Source organism: Rhineura floridana, chromosome 15 (assembly GCF_030035675.1).
Source record: "Rhineura floridana isolate rRhiFlo1 chromosome 15, rRhiFlo1.hap2, whole genome shotgun sequence".
In the NCBI taxonomy this organism is placed as follows: domain Eukaryota; kingdom Metazoa; phylum Chordata; class Lepidosauria; order Squamata; family Rhineuridae; genus Rhineura; species Rhineura floridana.
In genome coordinates this window covers 15,081,280-15,101,143 of record NC_084494.1, presented here as the reverse complement: position 1 = coordinate 15,101,143, position 19,864 = coordinate 15,081,280, and the positions used below count along the sequence as shown (strand labels likewise).

General features: G+C 42.9%; 2 protein-coding genes across 3 annotated transcripts in view; both read left to right on the top strand.

The window, feature by feature from the left end:
• Positions 1 to 5,683: 5,683 nt before the first annotated feature.
• Positions 5,684 to 12,066, top strand: STMN1 (stathmin 1). Its single transcript, XM_061597320.1, has 5 exons — positions 5,684 to 5,799; positions 8,226 to 8,273; positions 9,136 to 9,308; positions 10,095 to 10,286; positions 11,614 to 12,066. The coding sequence occupies exons 2-5, from the start codon at positions 8,261 to 8,263 to the stop codon at positions 11,683 to 11,685; spliced, it is 450 nt and encodes a 149-aa protein (XP_061453304.1). The 5' UTR covers positions 5,684 to 5,799; positions 8,226 to 8,260; the 3' UTR covers positions 11,686 to 12,066.
• A 5,840-nt stretch (positions 12,067 to 17,906) lies between these two features.
• AUNIP (aurora kinase A and ninein interacting protein) overlaps positions 17,907 to 19,864 on the top strand; it is a 53,616-nt gene continuing 51,658 nt past the window's right edge. Inside the window, exon 1 of one of the 2 annotated variants that reach the window (XM_061597305.1) lies at positions 17,907 to 18,002. In XM_061597305.1, the coding sequence (XP_061453289.1) occupies positions 17,958 to 18,002 (45 nt within the window). In that variant the 5' untranslated portion in view covers positions 17,907 to 17,957. The remainder of the gene's footprint in view (positions 18,003 to 19,864) is intronic. The other variant, XM_061597304.1, reaches the window with a different exon arrangement.

Genomic DNA, 19,864 nt, shown 5'->3' with positions numbered 1-19,864 from the left:
CTGACTTTCTCTTCTCCTAAAGATACAGGATCAGGATCAGGCCATGAACCTGGCAACCCTAGGTTGCTCACGAGGTCGTGTGGGAGAACCTTTTCTCCCTTGAAATGTTCACAGAGCAAAAGGAGGAAGTCCCTCAGGGATTGGTTCTGTCCCCCATGCTTTTCAACATCTACATGAAGCCTCTGGGTGTGGTCATCCGGAGTTTTGGAGTGCGTTGCCATCAGTATGCTGATGACACACAACTCTATTACTCCTTTTCATCTGCTTCAGGTGAGGCTGTTGATGTGCTGAACTGTTGCCTGGCCGCGATAATGGACTGGATGGGAGCTAATAAACTGAAACTCAATCCAGACAAGACTGAGACGCTGTTGGTGAGTGCCTTTTCCGTTCAGATGGAGGATGTTCATCCTGTTCTGGATGGGGTTACACTCCCCCTGAAGGAACAGGTTCATAGTCTGGGGGTTCTTTTCGACCCTTCCTTGTCACTCGAGGCTCAGGTAGCCTCGGTGGCTCGGAATGCGTTTTACCATCTTCGTTTGGTAGCCCAACTACGCCCCTATCTTGGCGGTGACGACCTCGCCTCAGTTGTTCATGCTCTAGTGACCTCTAGATTGGATTACTGTAATGCACTCTACGTGGGGCTGCCCTTGAAGACGGTTCGGAAGCTGCAGCTAGTGCAAAACGCAGCAGCCAGACTACTGACGAGGACCAAGCGGTCCTCACATATTATACCTGTTCTGGCCCATTTGCACTGGTTGACGATTTGTTTCCGGGCCAGATTCAAGGTGCTGGTATTGACCTATAAAGCCTTACACGGTGTGGGCCCGCAATATCTGATGGAACGCCTCTCCCGCTATGAACCTACCCTTTGTTCGACATCTAAGGCCCTCCTCCGAGTACCGTCTCACCGAGAGGCTCGGAGGGTAATGACAAGATCTAGGGCCTTTTTGGTGGTGGCCCCCGAATTGTGGAACAGTCTCCCCGAGGAGGTACGCCTGGCGCCTACGCTGCTATCCTTTCGGTGCCAGGCTAAAACTTTCCTATTCTCTCAGGCATTTTAATATATTTCTATGTATTTTACTGTTTTAATGTTTTAGCTATGCTAATATCATTTAGTGTTATTATGAATTTGTATTTTTATCTGTGATTTTGTTCATTTATTGTATTATTGTATGTTGTACACCGCCCAGGGAGCCATTGGCTATGGGCGGTTTATAAATGAAATTAAATAAATAAATGAAATAAAATAAGTTGGAAGAGTGACATTCTTTCCTGCTTCCTCTTTCAGCTCCATGTGCTTTTTAAGGCTCAGATTGATTCTACTGGTTCTGACTTTTACCCAGATCCTTTGGAAAAGCAAAGTTTTTGTGTGTGCACTTTTCCTGAGGCAGGGAGGCTTGGAGTCCATGGCATAGAAAGTGATAGCTTTTAAACAAAACACCAATACTCTTCACATTTATATATTTCCAGAGTGGATCCCTCTCCAGGCTGCACCCTTGGAATGATGGGTTTCTACTATGGACTCTTGGAAAAAACACTGGGGCTGCATCCTATGCACCCTTATTTGGAAGTTCTGTTGGGCATAGTAGGACTTACTTCCAAGTAAACATGAATAGATAGGCTTGCTCTTTAGCCAAGTGTTAGCAGGAAAAATGTACATGTGAAGAAAATTAATCTCAAGTGCCCAGTGTTATGTTAAAACTTGCCTTTACCATTCACATCCATGCATATCACAGATGTGCTTTTATTTACTTATTTCTTTCTTTTGGTATTTGCACAGATTTTGTGGTAAGAACAGGGTCTCCAAGTTACAGTATGGGACCAAACACACACAAAAAAAACCCAAAGAAGAAAGATGAAGAAAAGCCTGCAATGATTGTTACCCAAATTTTAGATCAAAGTTGTACCTGTTAAAAGCTCCTTGTTTCATATTTCTTAGTAAATAAGGATGGAATTCAAATCATCCCTTGCAGAATGATTTCATTAAATTTGCACAAACTAGAAAAAGAAAGCATTTTTTTCTCAGATGTTAGTATTGCAGGGCCATTAGCCATTTCTTTTTTCAGAGATGGGGTTTTACCCATCCATTGTCAAATTCTCCCAAATCTTGTCAGATTAACCCTTGATAGATGGCATTTTGATCTCAATAGGAGAAAGGTATCATGTAGTAGTTAGACTGAGACTGGGATCTGGGAAACCAGGATGTGAATCCCCACTCAACCATGAAGCCCAGTGGGTGACCTTGGGCCAGTCACTGCAATGTAATAAACACTTACCTGGAAGTAGGTCCCACTGAACCCAATGAAGCTTACTTCTGAATAGAATGTATTGGATTGCAGCCCTAATCTCCCTCACAGGGTAGCTGGGAGGATAAAATGGAGAGGGGGAGAACCATGTATGCCACCATGTCCTCCTTGGAGGAAAGGTGGATTATTAGACATAATAAATAAATATACCAATTTGGTGCACATATACTGCTGTGCACATATACTTGGACGCAAGAACCGATAGTATGTTTAATGGGATGATTTCTCTCCTGAAATCAATTGGATTTAAACATGCCTTCATTCTGGGTCATGATCTCTTTTTTTCTGCCAGAAAAAAACCATAAAAATAAACCATTGAACAGATTTAAAAAAAATATGTTGGGGCCTGTCATTTGTACATTCTTGGTGTACCCATTGTATTTCATTATTTGAAGTCTAATGTGAGTATTTCATCCTTGTTAAAGTTACAGCACACAATTTATGGCAACCCATGTGAGTGGTTTTCAGTTCATAATTAGTCTTTCTATAGCACATTCCACTAAAGCATCTGCCAGCATTTTACAATTGTTAGTAAATGAAGTCTTAACAACACTCCTCTGAATTAGCTGTGATTTATGAACGTCTATCAGAGAAAGTACAAATGGAAGAACTGCTGATATGCAGAGGGCCTCCAGGGTGTGACTCGCTTCCTATTGTTGCAGACCTCCAAATGTGCTAAGGACACCTGCTGAAAAATAATGAGGCAGAGATTCTCCAGAGAAAACCATTCACACATGCACACAAATAACACAGGAGAATCACAATGCTGCTTCAGTGTCAGTCAGGAAAATGGCCAGAATGTTGTTAGCGGTACAAAAAAAGAAAGAGCTATTTCTAAACTGCATGTGGATTCTAGGGCTTGGCTGTGTGACAAATGTGAACTAGTTTCAAGCCTTTTTCACTGTCACTTCTCTTATCTAAGGCACCCTGGGAATTGTAACTGTGTAAAGGCGGCTAGAGACTGTTCCACAGTCTTCCAGAGTGTGTCTCAGATGTCTTTGTTCGAAACATAAACCATAGTTAGGGAAATCAGCCAGTGCATACAACTCAAGCATGCCCTGTCTCGCTCCTGCCTTCCTAGAGTCGAGACACAAACCATAGAGTGTCTGGGTTGTTTCTCTCCAAAGAAACTGTTATTGGAAACCAACATTTGTTCTTAGTTTCTTGTTCATGTTTTTCTGGGAGGAAGCAAACCACAAGTGCTGAAGCACATGTAACACTAAGCCAGCCACTTTATGGTTTGTTTCCTCACTCTATGGCTGCATACACACCACACATTTAAAGCACATGACTTCCCCCAAAGAATCCTGCAAACTGTAGTTTGTTAAGGGTGTTCAGAATTGTAGCTCTGTGATGGGTAAACCACAGCCCTCATGATTCTTTTGGGGAAGCCATGTGCTTTAAATGTATGGTGTGTACACAGCCTAAGAAACAAAGAGCAAAGAGGATTGTTTTATGGCCAATGTTCAGTCTGATCTCAGCCAGTGAATTAAACCCCATCTGTGTGCATATGGCATAGAATAAAATGGGCATGCCTACCATTAGACAGAGTGTGGTATCCACCTCAGGGAGTAGATATGGAGCGGCAGGGCATGGCAGTGAGGAACTGCCCTCAGTTGCATCATCATCATTTTATTGTATTTGACTAAAAGCCATCACAACCCGAAAGAATATATATATATATACAAAAACAAAGTACAAACAAATTCAATTTAACGAGTCCCCTGTACAATCCACAGCAATTGCATTCAAGGTATTTGCCCGAATGTTTGGCTGCCTTAGCGAACGGGGCTGTTTTATATGTAACATACAGGTCACAATCTGACAGTAACCAAGAAACTTTCACATAAGGAGTCTCGCCCTGTAAAGCTGTCAAAATCTGTCCTAGGAATCTCTCTCTAGTAGGTAATGAGGGATATCCTCTACCTCTCCCCCACCACAGATACAGAGCCGTAGGTTTCTTGGAATTCGCCTATATCTTCCATCCAAAATGGCCGAGGGCATAGTTTGAAAACGTAGTTCTGTAAATGCAACTCTCAGGGAGGAGAAAGTGAGCATTTGTAGGTATTGGGCTCTTTCGTGGTTTGATTTCAACCAACGATACCAGTGGGAGAAATTTGATAATTTAATTAGATCTAAATCCTGATTGTTATCCAGCCTGTATAACCAGTCTCTCAGTTTATTTTTAAATCCAGAGATAATAAAAAAGTCCAGTGGGAGGTTTTTAGAAATCAGTAGCTCTTGGCATGACTTGGCCCAACTGCCTTTCCTCCATTGCTCTCTCAGGCATAACTTTGGAAGACGGTCTTCTGTCATGTCCAGGACCCTCTTATAATATAGAAGGGCTGCCTTCTGCGCCCTAGCTTTAACTAAAACCATGCCTGTATCTGTCCTGATAAACGGGGCTGGGGTCCCTGGAGGTACTGCCAATAAGTATCTCAAAAAAAAATATTTTGGCAAACTTCCAAGCTCCTTTAAGTTGTTCTGCCTTATTCCCCAAATCTCAATACCATATTGGATTTGGGGAACCACCTTCCCAAGGAACACTTTCAGTGCAGGGTTAACCAACCTGCCTCCCCTAGAGTAAAAAAATTTGAGGCTAGCTCGACCCTCAGTTGCATAGAAGATGCTATCCCCATCACCAGTTTTGAAATAAGGTTCAACTGCCTGTTGGGTCAACTTCTGTAATGGCGATAAAATATTCTCTTGAGCTGGCCCTGCCTACTGGTAGTGAATCAATTTACTTTCTGAGATCAGACTTTAGAAATTTGGAGACCGATGCATGTTTCCAAAAAGATTGGAGCTGCAACTCTTAACATTACACAGCACACTTACAATCTTATGGTGTGCAAGACGTACTGAACTCAGCCTACTTTCTTCGGGGTAGACATGCTCGGGCATGGGTTGGAAACCTACATATACATCTTACGTGAAAGTAAGTTCCATTGAGCTCAGTAGAACGCGCTTGCGAGGCCACAATCTGGGGCTGTAAGGCCCTCCTGAGTGGAAGGGAATGCGATTAAAGACCCACTATGGCGGTCTACTCCACGGTCAAATGATTGGCATGCAAGCGACCAAGACAGGAGCGAAGAGAGAATGAGAACAAAGAAACACTCTGATGTCCGTTGACAACTATGACTCCCACAAAGGTTGCACAGAAGTTTGAAAGAAAACCCAAGAGTCCTGCTCACCGCCTACCTCTCTGACCCATATCTTATCTCCATCCACACAGCCTTTTTCCTCCCTTTATTATACCCAATGACACTCCCCTGAACTACATTTCCCATCGTGCTTTCACAACAACGAGCGATCCAGACCGCGAACATCTCCCCCTCATCATTTCCCCCCCTCCGCTGCGTGGCACGTGCCTCCTTTCTCGGCCAATAGAGGGCGTGGCCAGCGCGGGTCACGTGCCTTTGTTTGGCGCTTTTGGGGAGCGGGCAGGGCAGTTAGAGACTGAGTCTGTGTGTAGCTGCTGCGGTGACAGGAGCAGGTGGGTGGACAGGGAAGATTGTTTGAATCCGAGGCGGGGCCAGGGTCGCGCGGTCGGTCCTTTCCTGCGTGGAGTAAATGGGACTTTGTTGGTGGGGTGGCGGCAGCGGAACGGGGGGGGGTGTTTGGAGCGGAACGGGGTCTCTAAAAGAGTTCGCTTTGTCTCTGGCAGCTCCGTTGTTTTGTCACTCTGAGCGGGCTTAATTTAAAAAAATGGTGGTGGTGGTCAGCAAACAGCAGTGGGAGGCAGAGGACTGTGATTGTGGAAGGAATAACGGACGGAGCCTTCTTTAAGGATCGGCTATTGTTCCCTGGGGGCTCCCCACCCCAAATCCTGAACAAGGCACGCGGCACTCCGTCGTCGGCTTTCGACGGCGGTTAATAATGATTGTGAATATCGGGGATTCTTCTCACACACACGCCCCCCCTCCCATTTTCTGGTCGTCTCGTTTTCTTGACAGGAGTAGACCTTATCTATTGTTCGAGGGGAAGGGGCGGCGCCGTTGCCGTCGAAGGTCTTGCCGCGCTTCGAGAGGGATTAAAGGAAGGGGGCGCCAGACGCTTTCCTCAGGGGGATCTAAAAGAAAGCTGCTTACGAAAGAGACCGATCGGAGGGGAGAGAGGGAGTGCGGGGAAGAGGAGAAACGCCGCTTCAAGCGGCTCGGGGAGGGGGGAAGAGACCCCAAGCCCAAAAAGGGGGGGAAAGAGGCAAGGGAAACGCGCTCGCTCGCGGCTGAAGCGTTTCGCGTAGCCGCCTCACTTGAGATTGTTTTGGCGCGCCGAGGATGGGAGGATACTCGACCCAAAGCCCGAGGGGGGGGGGAAGAGGGTGGAGGAGCCCGGTAGCAGCAGGTGCCCGGATGTTGCCGTTATAGCTCAGATTCTCCCCCTCGGCTGGAAGTGCGCGCGCGCGCGCTCAGGCAGTTTGAATTCGGTGCGGTTCTAGAACGGCGCGTGAGGTGGGCGGGGCCTAGAGGCAGACGTCGTTCTTTCTCTTCCCCGCTAATCTTTCCCATATTTGATGTGCTGTCCCGCCCAATAGCCTGTGGTAGAAAATCAGTGAGGAGGCGCGTCTCTTTCCACCGTCTTCAAATTTTGGGCGTTGTTAGTTTTTGGTCTTTTCAGCCCGTCAGAAGAGGAGTTGTCCCTTCCTAAGGAACCCAGCTTTTTTTTAATTCAGTCGCAAACAGCTCTTAGGGTTCTTCCGTTATATTTAATTTTATCTCTCTAAGTGACGTGCGGCTGAAATTAGGATAGGGCAAGACTGGTTTTTTTAACGTATGCCGCCTTGTTTATGCCTGTGCGGAGCAAACGGTTCTAGACCTTTATGCTACCGAGGCACCCTTTATGTCTTAAGTCTCCACGAACATAGGAATAATGGTGTTTACCAATCTTAGGCTGGTAGATCAGAAGGAAATATGGTATCCTTCTGAGGCTCCCGAGGGACGACTTGAAGCAATCCAAGGGCATACACTTAAAGCTTCGATCACGCTTAATCGTCAACATTGAAGTGACAGATGGAGCACATCTGTCTAGTGGATTTGTGTTCATGACTTCTAATGCGTTTTAAATCCTTGAGTTCTAGTATCTTACCATATTTCTATTATTATCAAACTTCTAGGTGTGCAAGCAACCAGCACACCAGGGATATTTCCAGCCCTAGATGTATTCCTTTGACTAGTTGGTAGGAAAAAAATTGGTGTGGCTTCTTACAGAATACTTGTTCTCCTGGATGTTTCCTTCCTGCTTGAAAACTTGGGGCATATAGAATCAATCCCAGACAAAAAACAAGTTGTTTGAAATGGACACATGAGTGACTTTGAAAACATTTCATAGTAAAGATGGTGGTACCTTGAAAGTGCAATCACTTAATAACATGGCTTTACTTAATGTGAGTGTATAACAGTGGATCCTTCCTGGGTGGGTGACCTGAGGTAATAACTTAATTCTGAGTATTCTAGGCATGATCTTTTTTAATTTACTGTATTTGTACCTCACTTTTTATCCAAAAAGGCTCCCACACCAGGGATCAAATCCCTACTTGGCTATGAAGCTTACTGGGTGACCTTCGGCCAGTAACTGCCTCTCAGCCTTATCTACCTCACAGGGTTCTTGTGAGGATAAAATGGAGAGGAGTAGAACTACATATGCCACCTTGAGCTCCTTGGAGGAAAGGCAGTATTTAAATGAAATATCTGAAGCAGTGCATCTCATTCATTTATCTTCCAAACCTGAAAGATTTAGGTAGAAATTGGTAGAAGACAACATCATGTATAAGCTTGGGTAGTCTTAAAACCCTAACATTTAAACATTCCAAGAAAGTATGGTTAATTACATAGCGTGAAAGAAAAATACTTGGATCCAAGTGACCTTAAAGGTATTGTTTCTGTGCAAAGTTTACATTATCTAATGTTTCCATCTTCTTAGTGCTCACTTGGAATTCCTGTGGCAAATTCTTAGCCATGGCTTCTTCTGGTAAGTGTTATTCTGTCTATTGATATTTGTATTTGAATGTACATAGTGATTTCTTAATACACATTTATTTAACTGAAAGCCTTTCTAATCCATTTAATATTTAAACATTCCTAAAGTATATAAAAATACTACATAATTATGTTTTCAACATTCGTCAGTGATCCCAATTTTATTTCATTGGGATTTATTTGAGATGCTTTGGGATTGCATCTTAATTTGCCTGTGTATGGGTATAAATACATATACAGAGCAGTACATATGACTTCTAGGCTTGAATTATAAAGTGTTTTTGGCTAAGTTCTTCTCAAATGTGGTATAGCTAAGGTTCACCTCTGTAGTTATCCTTTGATAGCTCTCGTTGATTCACATTTGAGGACAATTTGTAAGTGTATAATAGTGTTTCTGTTCTAGTTTGGCTATGTAAATAAACTTTTCCCTGAAGGTCCTCAAAGCATTGATAGGATCGGCTATACAGAACTTAAGTGTAAATATTGGTAAATGCCTATATTAAAACATAAGCAACTGGATTTGTTGTATTTGTTTTCTTCAAGAAAACATGGGAATTGTACTGTGTAGATGTGCATGGGGTTCTAACTCCCCAGGGATCTCAAACTACAGTTACTTCAGGATGTTGAGGGATTCAGGAGCCCATGATTAATCAAGTCAAACAGGTTTTTATGTTAGTAATGCGGATAGGAGTTTGAATTGTTTCCATCATCTTTTTGTTGTTGTTATGTGCCTTCAAGTCGATTATGACTTATGGAGACTCTATGAATCAGCGACGGCCCTGTTAACCAGGACTGTGTCTGTCAGCATGATGTGACTCAAGAGTACTAATTGTTAATGACAATTTTTTTTCTAGACATTCAGGTGAAAGAACTAGAAAAACGTGCTTCTGGGCAGGCGTTTGAATTGATACTTGGTCCTCCTTCAAAAGAAGCTGTTCCAGAGTTTCCCCTCTCTCCTCCAAAGAAAAAAGATCTCTCATTGGAAGAAATTCAAAGGAAGCTAGAAGCTGCTGAAGAAAGGCGCAAGGTAAATGCATATTGCCCCAATTCTAAACACTTAAGAGTATATCTGTAGGTTAGTGTATTTTTGCAAAAGTGTATACTTACAATTGCAGCCAATTAACTGAGCTAGATTACAAAAAGCAGTCAGCATTCAAAAAAACAAAAAAGTAGGAGAAAAAAATCCCAAAGTGTTGTGAACAGATGTATTTCTTAAACAAACCTGTTGTGTCTTGGCCTCTACATTTTGCAGTATGAAGACCTAGGTGTCTTTAGTTTTCATATTTTAGTTGTTACTAAAAATTTAAGCATTTCTGCTACTGGAGATCTGAATAGACAATTTAATTTCATCCCCTGACAAAGGTTAAACACAATAGAGGCAGAAAAGCATTGGGCTTGTTTATGAAATAAATTTGCTTACAGCAATTAGCTGAGCTAATCATTAGCAACCTTGTGGATCATGTAAGAATATCTCAAACTTCATAGTTAACAAAAACTATGGGGGTCAAAACTAGCAGAAGGTTGATGGTTCAAATATAATTGCTGCAGTTCTGTTTAAATTTCTTGGTTGTGTTTAGGCATATTTACAGAACAATATTAAATGATTTTCAAATCCACTGGAAATGGGAAAGGAGATAATGGGAAAGGGGGGGCACTTTATTCTAAGAGTTCCATCTCTACACTGATTGAGAATTAACGTAGCTGCTAGTAGACTGAGGCCACTGTCAATGACTCAATGATACTTAACACAGCAAACAACTGTAATTGCATACAGACCACTCTCAACTAAACATGGAATGGATCTGTATTCTAGTCCCATGAAGCTGAAGTGTTGAAGCAACTAGCTGAAAAACGAGAGCATGAAAAAGAAGTGCTGCAGAAGGCAATTGAAGAGAATAACAACTTCAGCAAAATGGCAGAGGAAAAGTTGACCCACAAAATGGAAGCTAACAAAGAGAACAGAGAAGCACAAATGGCTGCTAAGCTGGAGCGCTTGAGAGAGAAAGTAAGTCTGGCATGTAAGCTTCTCGGTAAAAGAATGGAATATGTACTTCGATCACCAGTTAAATTAACAATTTAGGAATAGTAGACTTAGAACTTTTTTTTTTAAAATACACAACATATAACTGCCCAGATTCCATACATGATTATTTAATTTTGGATGGACTTTGGACTTGGATACTATAAACAAAGGCATTGGACTTTCTAAATAGCAATAAAATAAATCCAGATCAACAGACAGACAATTCCACTGGTCATCTGTCCAGGTTTCTACTAGGGCTGTGCGCAGCCCTCCTATCCGCCTCATGACCTCAAGAAAAGCCAGTCCACCCTGTCCCAAAGATGGGACCACCCACCCCAGATCCATCTCCTAAAGTCATTTGGGGGTGGGGCTAAGGGTTTTAATATGGTTTGAGGGGGAGAAGGAGATGCTACATCTCCCCGCCCCCCTGGGCTGAGAGCATGTGGGTGCAATTAGCACAGGATTTAATTGTTTTGCTTACCAGCTGGTAAGACAATTCCATCCTGAGTGTTGCTGGTTGCTGCTGCTTTGCAGGAAAGCCACCCATGAATTAGCAGTGACTGGCCCCACACAGGCTGAATTCTCCCGCTTATCAGCTGATAAACAGAAGAATTCTCTACTGTGGCGTGCTGCCTGTTTGTGAGAGGAAGCAGCTCACGAAGGGGATTTGGTGTGTGGAGCTTGGAAAGGCCTGGCAGGAAGCAGGAAAGAATGGGAGGAAAAGGCAGGCACTTTCTCTTACGAAGAGGGGCCTTTCCTGCCTGACCTTCTCTTCCTGCCCACGCTTGCCTCTTCTTCCTGCCCTATGCGCTGCCCCCAGATAGCCCCAGATCACTCTGGGCCACCATACCTGACCTGTAGCGATCTGGGGCTATCTCAGCCTCACTTGGTTAAGGCCCAGATGCCTCCAAAGAGGCCTGATTTGGCTTGGGTCTTGGCCGAATATGCCCTAGTTTCTACTGAGAAAACTATTTCCTCAACACTTGACTAAAACACAATAGCTGTGGATAGTCCTTGGGTTTTATTCCTGCATGGCTTGTCAATTCCTCTTGCAAAACTAGATCTTGAATGGTAGAGATTTTCAGAAGGGTGCTGTTCAAATATAATAGCTACTAAAGGAGAACTATACAGAGCTGGATGCATCTGTTTAAAACTGGATTAAGGTTGTATAGGTGGTTTCTTTGGGTGTGTGAAGTTTAAATGTTAGCAGCTGGGATGAAAATTGCTCAGCAACAGAACCCAGTTTTGGTAGAACTAAATCTCCTGAAGAATAAAGTTCTATCTCACTGTCTTAACTCTGCTTTACCAGGACAAGCATATTGAAGAAGTACGGAAGAACAAAGAAGGAGGCAAAGAATCTGGTGACAATGAAAGTGACTGACTTAAACTGGAAACACTGTCTCCCCTTTGTCTAAATATCCAAAGACTGTATTGGCCAGTGTTTTTGTTAAGTTTCTAGAAAACTGATGTAGAGCTGTATAGTTAGATCCAACTGTACATTTGCTTTGGGAAACTAGAGGGGAGCCCTTTCATGTTCACTTTTTCTAAAATGTTGTCTTTCCAGTGTAGCTATCTTGTTGCATTTCTTTTATTCCAGTGCATTTGTTCCTGGATTGATGGCTAGTGCTGTATTCCGCTCTGATATTTTTGAACGGAATATGTAGTGTAATGCTCATGTTGAATCTGTTACACTTCAGAATCTGTCAGTCTGAAACATATTACTGTAACCAAGTGACTTAATAAAAGCTGCACAGTGCTGTTATCGCAGGTGACTGTTTGTCAGACTAGCATGACTAAATATGCAACCTGGAGCAGAGCTACAGCTAGACCATTTTATGCAGTATAAGAACAATAATGCCTGCAAATATATCCAATAGCTAGTGATATTCCACAGTAGCCAATTTCCCTTGAGTTGTTGCCTATTGTCCCTGTTGCACAATAAGAGCTTTGTCTTGCACCTCAGCAGTTGTCAGTTGGTGGTTTGTTCAAACAGTTCAGAACCACCTCCCTAGATAGGCTTGTACTTCCAACAAATAACTCCTTGTTAACATGTGATCATGGTCTGACTTCAGAAGCATTTATTTGCCTGTTCATTTTTGAAGTCTTATCTAAAATTTAGGGATATCCATAAAACTTGTAAGCTCAAAAGTCATCATACTTTAAAACTGCTAAAGTTTCAAATAGAGTGCATATATAGCTTGGGGTAAGAGAAAGCTTAGGTGGCCCAGGATGTTTAGAAATTTAATTGTTAGAACATACTGACTTTAAAGCAATACTACAGTTTAGTTTAACTGGAGTAAAATAAGATTTCCTTAGATGGTGCATCAAAAGGGAACTTGTGTATCTTGCAAAAACCACTGCATTGTAGGGTCTCCATGAAAAGGTTAACAGCTCAGAAAACTAAAGGGGTTTTAGGAATGCATTTACTTCTGTACTTAATAGCTTGATCCTAAACATTTCACTTTATAAAAGTAAAACTTGGGATTTCAGCCTTAGTTGAATGATTATATATAAAAATAAGATGCCTTTTCCAACTGTTTGGATGTAGAGAATGATTGCGGAACAATAGTCTGTGAATGGCAGCATCCACTAAATTGTGCATGTTGTGTATCTTCATGTTGTAGAATGTATTTGCCTTTGGAACAACTCTTCCATGTGGCAAAAATGTTGAGCTACACAGTCCCAGTATGGGTTTAAGACATAATTGTAATACTTAACATTTCAGTCTGTGAACAACTAGTGCAGTCACCAGGGCTGTGGAGTAGGTACGCCAGACGTTTGACTCCGACTCCTATTCTTCTACTGTCCAACTCAGACTCCTTCATAAATGACAAATGTATATTAACTAGTAATAACAAATTTACTGTAGTAAAATGGTAGCACAAGGCATTTCATCACCACCACGTGAATCCAGAGCTTGGAAAAGTTACTTTTTTGAACTACAACTCCCACAAGCCCAATCCCTGGGGCTGATGGGAGTTGTAGTTTAAAAAAGTAACTTTTCCAAGCTCTGGATTCATGTGGTGATGAAATGCCTTGTGCTACCATTTTACTACAGTAAATTTGTTATTACTAGTTAATATACATTTGCCATTTATGAAGGAGTTGGAGTCGGTACATTTCTACCGACTCTGACTCTACCCAAAATTGCTTCTGACTCCACAGCCCTGGCAGTCACAATAATTATTTCAAAAATTAAATTTCAAATATTAAGGAAAATATGGTTTTCTTCAATTGCAGTACAGAGAGCGGATGACCTAAGTAGTACTGTGTTCATATCTAGCCTACCTTGATAAAAGGAACACATGTTACTTACAACCCTTTCTCCCTGCACCCCCCCCCAAAAAAAAACAACTGGGATGTTTCTTAAAGTAGTATGGCTGGTACCAGGTTATTCATGCTGTATTTTTAATGGTATAAATGTGAAACTGCTTCCTATGCATGTCTGTATTCAGATGTGTGTGATTGGGTTACTTGATCATTACATCAACACATAAAAATTATAACGGCTCTGTAACCTAGAAGATCTAGTTAGCCATCAATAAATAGACATAACTGAAATGCTTCCTTTTCCTTGCTACCAATAGATAGTGAATATCTTACCACTGGTGAAAGTTGCCTGGTGACACTTAAAAGTCTGTGTGCTTGGGACAAGGAGAAAGAAAAAGTGGATGCTGAATACACGTTTAATGGATAAGTGGGGAATGTATTTTTAAAACATGTCCCCAAGTTGACTGGTCTTAGAATGTCAAAATAATGGAAGAAGCAGGGCTTCAGTGTATTCCTGCATATCAACTCAGTCCTGTTTGACTCAATGGTCTTAAGGTAAGTGTGTGAAGTATTGCAGCCTTAATGTACCTATTCTGTTACTGGGAGTTCCTCCAGACAAACTTGAGTGTTCATCCTTATTTGCTTGCACAAAGCATATACAGTAGTTAGACTGTCTGGTCTCCATTGAGTGTTTCTTCTGATTGGTTTATGGAGTGGTTATATGGCAATGAGCATACATCTTTATTTCTTACAGGGTATTTACACATCTTCCTGTTAATGATTCATTCATCCCACATTTTTCTATGTATTTCCCCGTTACAGATGGGTGGACAGACCAGCTGCCAATACATTTTATCATTTCATTGCCAGGTGTGTTGCTCCACCCACCTGTCAAAGTTGGGCAAAAGATTCTTCACCCTTGCCCTCAATGGAAACTGGGCAAGTTAATGTTCTATAGCAATTTTGTTTGTGGATTGAGGGTGGTGGCAGACTATTGAGAAGATTTCAAAACTCTTGTAAATGAATAATAGCCTTGTAAATAGTTCAGCACTTCATATAGCTTAGTGTGCCTGTGCTAGCAGTCATTTAGACATGTAGCATTGCTTTTACGTTACCTAATACAAAATTTAGTTTTAGCTTGTTCTTATCTAGTAAAATATCAAGGAATTCAATGCAAGCAAAATAAGATTCGCATTGTGCACTTACATTTAACCTATTTGCCCTTTCACTTAAATGTGGGTAACGGACAGCATAAAACTAAGCTCTCACTTAATGGCCTGATTTGCATATCATGTCACGCCAAGCCAAGGATTAGCACAAGGGTAGGGTTCGTTGTTTTATTTATTTATTAAATTTATTAGTTGCCCATCTGGCTGGCTGTCCAGTCACTCTGGGCGATGTACAAAATTAAAACATACAAATACATTAAAACATTAAAAATCTCAACAATAATAAAACCTATCCCACCCCAAAAGCCTGCCCGAAGAGCCAGGTCTTCAAGGCCCAGCGGAAGCTCATCATAGAGGGGGCATGGCAGAGATCATTTGGGAGGGAATTCCACAAAGTGGCCACAATTGAAAAAGCCCTCTCCCTAGTTCTCACCAGTCTAGCCTGTCAGATGGAGTTGATACAGCGCCACCCAGCTCACAGCTGATACCTGAGCCTCCATGGACAGCTGGGAGTCAAGAATGACCTCCAGGCTGCGGACCTGGTCTTTCAGGGGCAATTGTACCCCATTGAGCATCAGGTCAGTATCCCCCAACCTTCCCTTGTCTCCCTCAAACAGTACCTCGGTTTTGTCAGCGTTCAGCTTCAGCTTATTCCTTCCCATCCAGCCACTCACCGACCCCAGGCACTTGGATAGGGTTTCTACAGCCAACCTCAGTGAAGATTTGAATGAGAGATAGAGCTGTGTGTCATCAGCATACTGGTGACACTGCAGCCCAAATCTTCTGATGATAGCCCCCAGCGGCTTTATATAGATGTTGAACAGCATCGGGGAGAGGATGGAGCCCTGTGGCACCCCACAAGTGAGAGGCCAAGGATCCGAAACCTCATCCCCCAATGCCACTGTCTTGTACTTACCAGACAGGAAGGAACAGAACCACTGCAGTACAGTGCCCCCTATGCCTAACCTCTTCAGGCGGTCCAGAAGGATACCGTGATCAACGGTATCAAAAACCTCTGAGAGATCCAGGAGAACAAGGAAGGTGCCTTCACCCCTATCCATCGCCCTCATATCATCCACCAAGGTGACCAAGGCCGTTTCAGTCCCATGTTCAGGCCTGAAGCCTGATTGAAATGGATCCAGATAATCCGCTTCCTCCATTGTCTGTTCCCATGCCATGGGCCAACTTTGATAGGTGGCTGAGACAACCCAATTGCCAATCACCTGATGTCAGATGCCTGACCGATGGCTTGGTATTTATTAGTTGCTTGTTACCTGAAAGTCTCCAAGCTACTTACAGCACTTTAAAAACAAGTATGCCATGAAAACTACCACCACCACCTATAATAGTCACAGGAAGCTTGGGCAGCACTCTAATAACAGTGGCCCACCAACCTGTCAAAGCCCCTTGCACAGTGCTTCCTAAGCACCCAAGTCTACATAGAGGCTGGGCAATGGAGTTCCCCATCGACACCTAAGTCATGCAGCTTATCCAGTCACCTCCACCTGCCCTATGCCTGATGAAAAGGCAGGTGGGCAAAGTTTAGTCAAAACTGCCTTGTGAGCCAAGTTGAGCCACATTTGGCCTGCGGGTAGAAGCTTGCCCAGCCCACCTTAGCATGAATGCATGGATTCCAGGAGAGGTCTGCTGCTGCACTTAGCTATGGTTTGGCTTTGTTATTGCCTGCACCTGGGTTCCTCATTTAGATCTCCTACACAAATCGTGCTGTAAGCCATAGGACAAACCTTTGTTGCTGTTAGTCTTCTAGGAACAGCTGAACTACAGTTCTGGGTAAGGTGGCACAATGTGGCTGAGCTCAGTGTGACATAACAGCAAAACAACCAGCAAGGAGTGAAGCGGCCAGTTTCTCTGGGAGCGCTGGTGCTTGTGTGTTTGTGCTAAGCCATGTGAATTAGGCCAGGCCCCATACGGCAATAACAACTCATCCCATCCAGCACATGCTAAGGACCAATTCAAATAGTATGCTTACTTGGCGTGAATTGGCTGGTTTAACCTAAAGACTTGCACTTTTTGTGAACAATCAATGTGCTAAAAGAATTTATAAGCCACCAGTCAACTTTTTTGTTTGGAAACTGACAGATCGCCTTCTGAGGCTATGGAATTTATAATGGTAATGTTGCAGGACTCTCAAAGCAACTATGCTTGAGTACTGCATCCAGTTCTGTTCTCCGCACTTCAAAAAAGATGCAGACAAACTTGAACAGGTTCAGAGGAGGGCAACAAGGATGACCAGGGGACTGGAAACAAAGCCCCATGAGAAGACTGAAAGAAATGGGCATGTTTAGCCTAGAAAAGAGAAGACTAAGGGGAGATATAGCCCTCTTCAAGTACATGAAAGGTTGTCACACGGAGGAGGGCCGGGATCTCTTCTCGATCGTCCCAGAGTGCAGGACACAGAATAATGAGCTCAAGTTGCAGGAAGCCAGATTTCGACTGAACATCAGGAAAAACTTCCTAACTGTTAGAGCCATATGACAATGGAACCAATTACCTAGAGAGGTAGTGGACTCTCCAGCACTGGAGGCATTAAAGAGGCAGCTGGACTGCCATTTGTCGGGAATGCTCTGATTTGGATTCCTGCATTGAGCAGGGGGTTGGACTTGATGGCCTTATAGGCCCCTTCCAACTCTACTATTCTATGATTCTATGAGATTGCTTATGCTGGTTAAACAGGGATGCTCCTACTAAAGTATGTGACTTTAATGCAAGGTGACATATTCATAGGGGTTATTCTCCTGAACGAGAGTAGATATTCTTTTAGAACAGGGGTGGTGAACGTTTATGGCCTGAGGGCTGCATTGATGGTTAGCCCCCACCTCCAAGGTCTACAGGCCAGCAGTGGGCATGGCTAGGGATATGTACACACCAGCTGTTGGCACACAAGTTGCTTCAAAAGCAGCAACAATGGTTTTTCTGGCTGTGTTTTGAAGCGATTCTGCCCTCTGCTGGACACAATCTCCCTTTCTCATTGCTGACTTCAGAACTTTCAGGACCACCCACAGCAAAGTGTTGGGCCAATCACTGTCTTGGCCTGAGCCTGGAGCAAAGCATTTTCATCAGCCACACCTGGAAGGCAAAAGGGTTGATTTACCAATCAGTTTCCAAATGCCTGAAGCTGAATTAAAAAAGACAAAACACTCAAGCTGATCCCATCAGGTTTTACAGTAAAAAGGCATGGCGTTCGACTAGCGTCATGTTTTCAGAAAAGAGGCAGAGACTCACTGGAATCGGCAGAATAGTAAGTGTGTCTCACTTCTACCCTTTCATTTTTAAAGCCTCCTGCATGCTCTTTATTGGTGCATAGTGCTAAGAGCGGAGATAAAAGATCCCTCTGCCTGTTTTAGGGATGATTTCTAAAGAACAGGCAGAGGGATTCAGTCTCCTGAGAAGTATATAGAGTGATTGAAGTGTGTGCTTCCAACATTTCAGTACATTATAGTTATTATCAGGTGCAGATCTGCCCCACTTTGGCAGGGCGATGCTGATATGTCAAGTGTACCCCACTTGTTGGCCTACATGGACATGGAAGAGCATGGACAACCTGATGCTGTTCACATGTTGAACTCCAACTCCCATCAGCCCCATCCACGATGGCAAACAGGGAGGAGAGGAGTTAGAGTCCAACAATGTCTGCAGTTCCCCATGCTTGGCCTAGATTGTTCAATGTTACTCAAGTGCCCCTGATTAATTTTACTTTGTGAGGAGGTGAAACAGCTGTCTCCATTCTGTCTAGCACTCCAGCTAAACTAGGAATTTTAAAAGTATCTGGGGGTGAGCAGCAGTTGTGCTGCTGTAATCATGATAGGTCTACTGAGTGATTTCGGAGGGGGGGCTGTTTGGTAAAAAATGAGGTGCCAGTACTTGTACCTTGATGAAAGTGCTGTGGGTGCCAACACAAAATGGTTGCCATGGGCAGCCAAAAAAGAGTGAGAACCATCACAAAAAAGCACTGCCTCTACCAATCTAAGCTGCTATAATGGTTGGGATACCTTTGCCTTCATCATTAATGGGCCACTTCTGAATTGGGTTAAAGGAGCAGAAAGCAGAAAGGAACTGATTTATAACTGTTTGTTCTGATGGCTATGGCTCTCAGTTTATAAAGACAAAAGGAGAAATGCTGCCCAGAAGCCAGAAAACAGCACACTCCGTGCAGGGTCAGCTGACAGGGTCTCCTCCTCAAGTAACCTCACACAGTCCCGGACTGATTTTTTGATAACCACTTCCATATATTGAATTAAGTGGTGAATGCTAATATTGGTTTAATAAAAAATTCAGATCATGCATTAGTAGAAGCAACCTTTGGTGCATTTCACCACCCTCAGTCAACTCCAAGATGGCAATTTAGTTCAGCCTTGGTGAGCAATAAATTGATCAAAGATCAGCTTAGGGATACTATTTTAAGGAGAAAGAGGGAGAAGGGATCTCAAGTGCTTTGCTCTGGGAGACAATGAAAGTTGTAGTAAGGGGTCAATGTATAAAAGAAAGTGCATGGAGAAGGAGGAGAGTAAATGAGGAGGGAAGATGATTAGAGCAGCAGATTGAGCTACTTTTGGAGGAACATAAACATACAGGATCAAAGAGGACTTGTAGACTGTTGGAGACCAAAAGGCGTAACTTAGAACTTCTGGAGGTGAATAAAATGAAGGTGAAACTCTTATATCCGAAACAAAAGTTCTATGAATATGGGGGGCAGAATTCTAGACTATTGGCAAATAGGGGAATGGAGAAAGCTAGAGAGCATTGTATACAGAAGGAAGGGGGAGAACAAGTCTTTGAGGCAAACATATGTAAGCAATTTGCTGAATTTTATAATGCCCTTTATACTGGAAATATGCCCTTGCCAGAGGATATTCACAAGTATTTGAACCCTTCCCCAATTATTTAAGTAAACAGGTAATGCCAGAGGAAGTAAAGGAAGTAATAAAAAAAACTTAAATCAAATAAATCTCCTTTACTAGATGTATATGCAGCTTGCTTTTATAAGCATCTTTAGAGTTATTGAACCCATATCTGACCACTCTATCTAATGATAAATTGGAGGGATGCAACTGCCAAGGACATGGAAACAATATAGGATTGTGCTTATTTATTTATTTACAT

Coding starts and splice junctions, on each gene's coding strand:
- STMN1 (XM_061597320.1), top strand. Junction 9,309..10,094: donor CTGCTGAAGAAAGGCGCAAG/GTAAATGCATAT, acceptor TCTGTATTCTAG/TCCCATGAAGCTGAAGTGTT. Junction 10,287..11,613: donor TGGAGCGCTTGAGAGAGAAA/GTAAGTCTGGCA, acceptor CTGCTTTACCAG/GACAAGCATATTGAAGAAGT.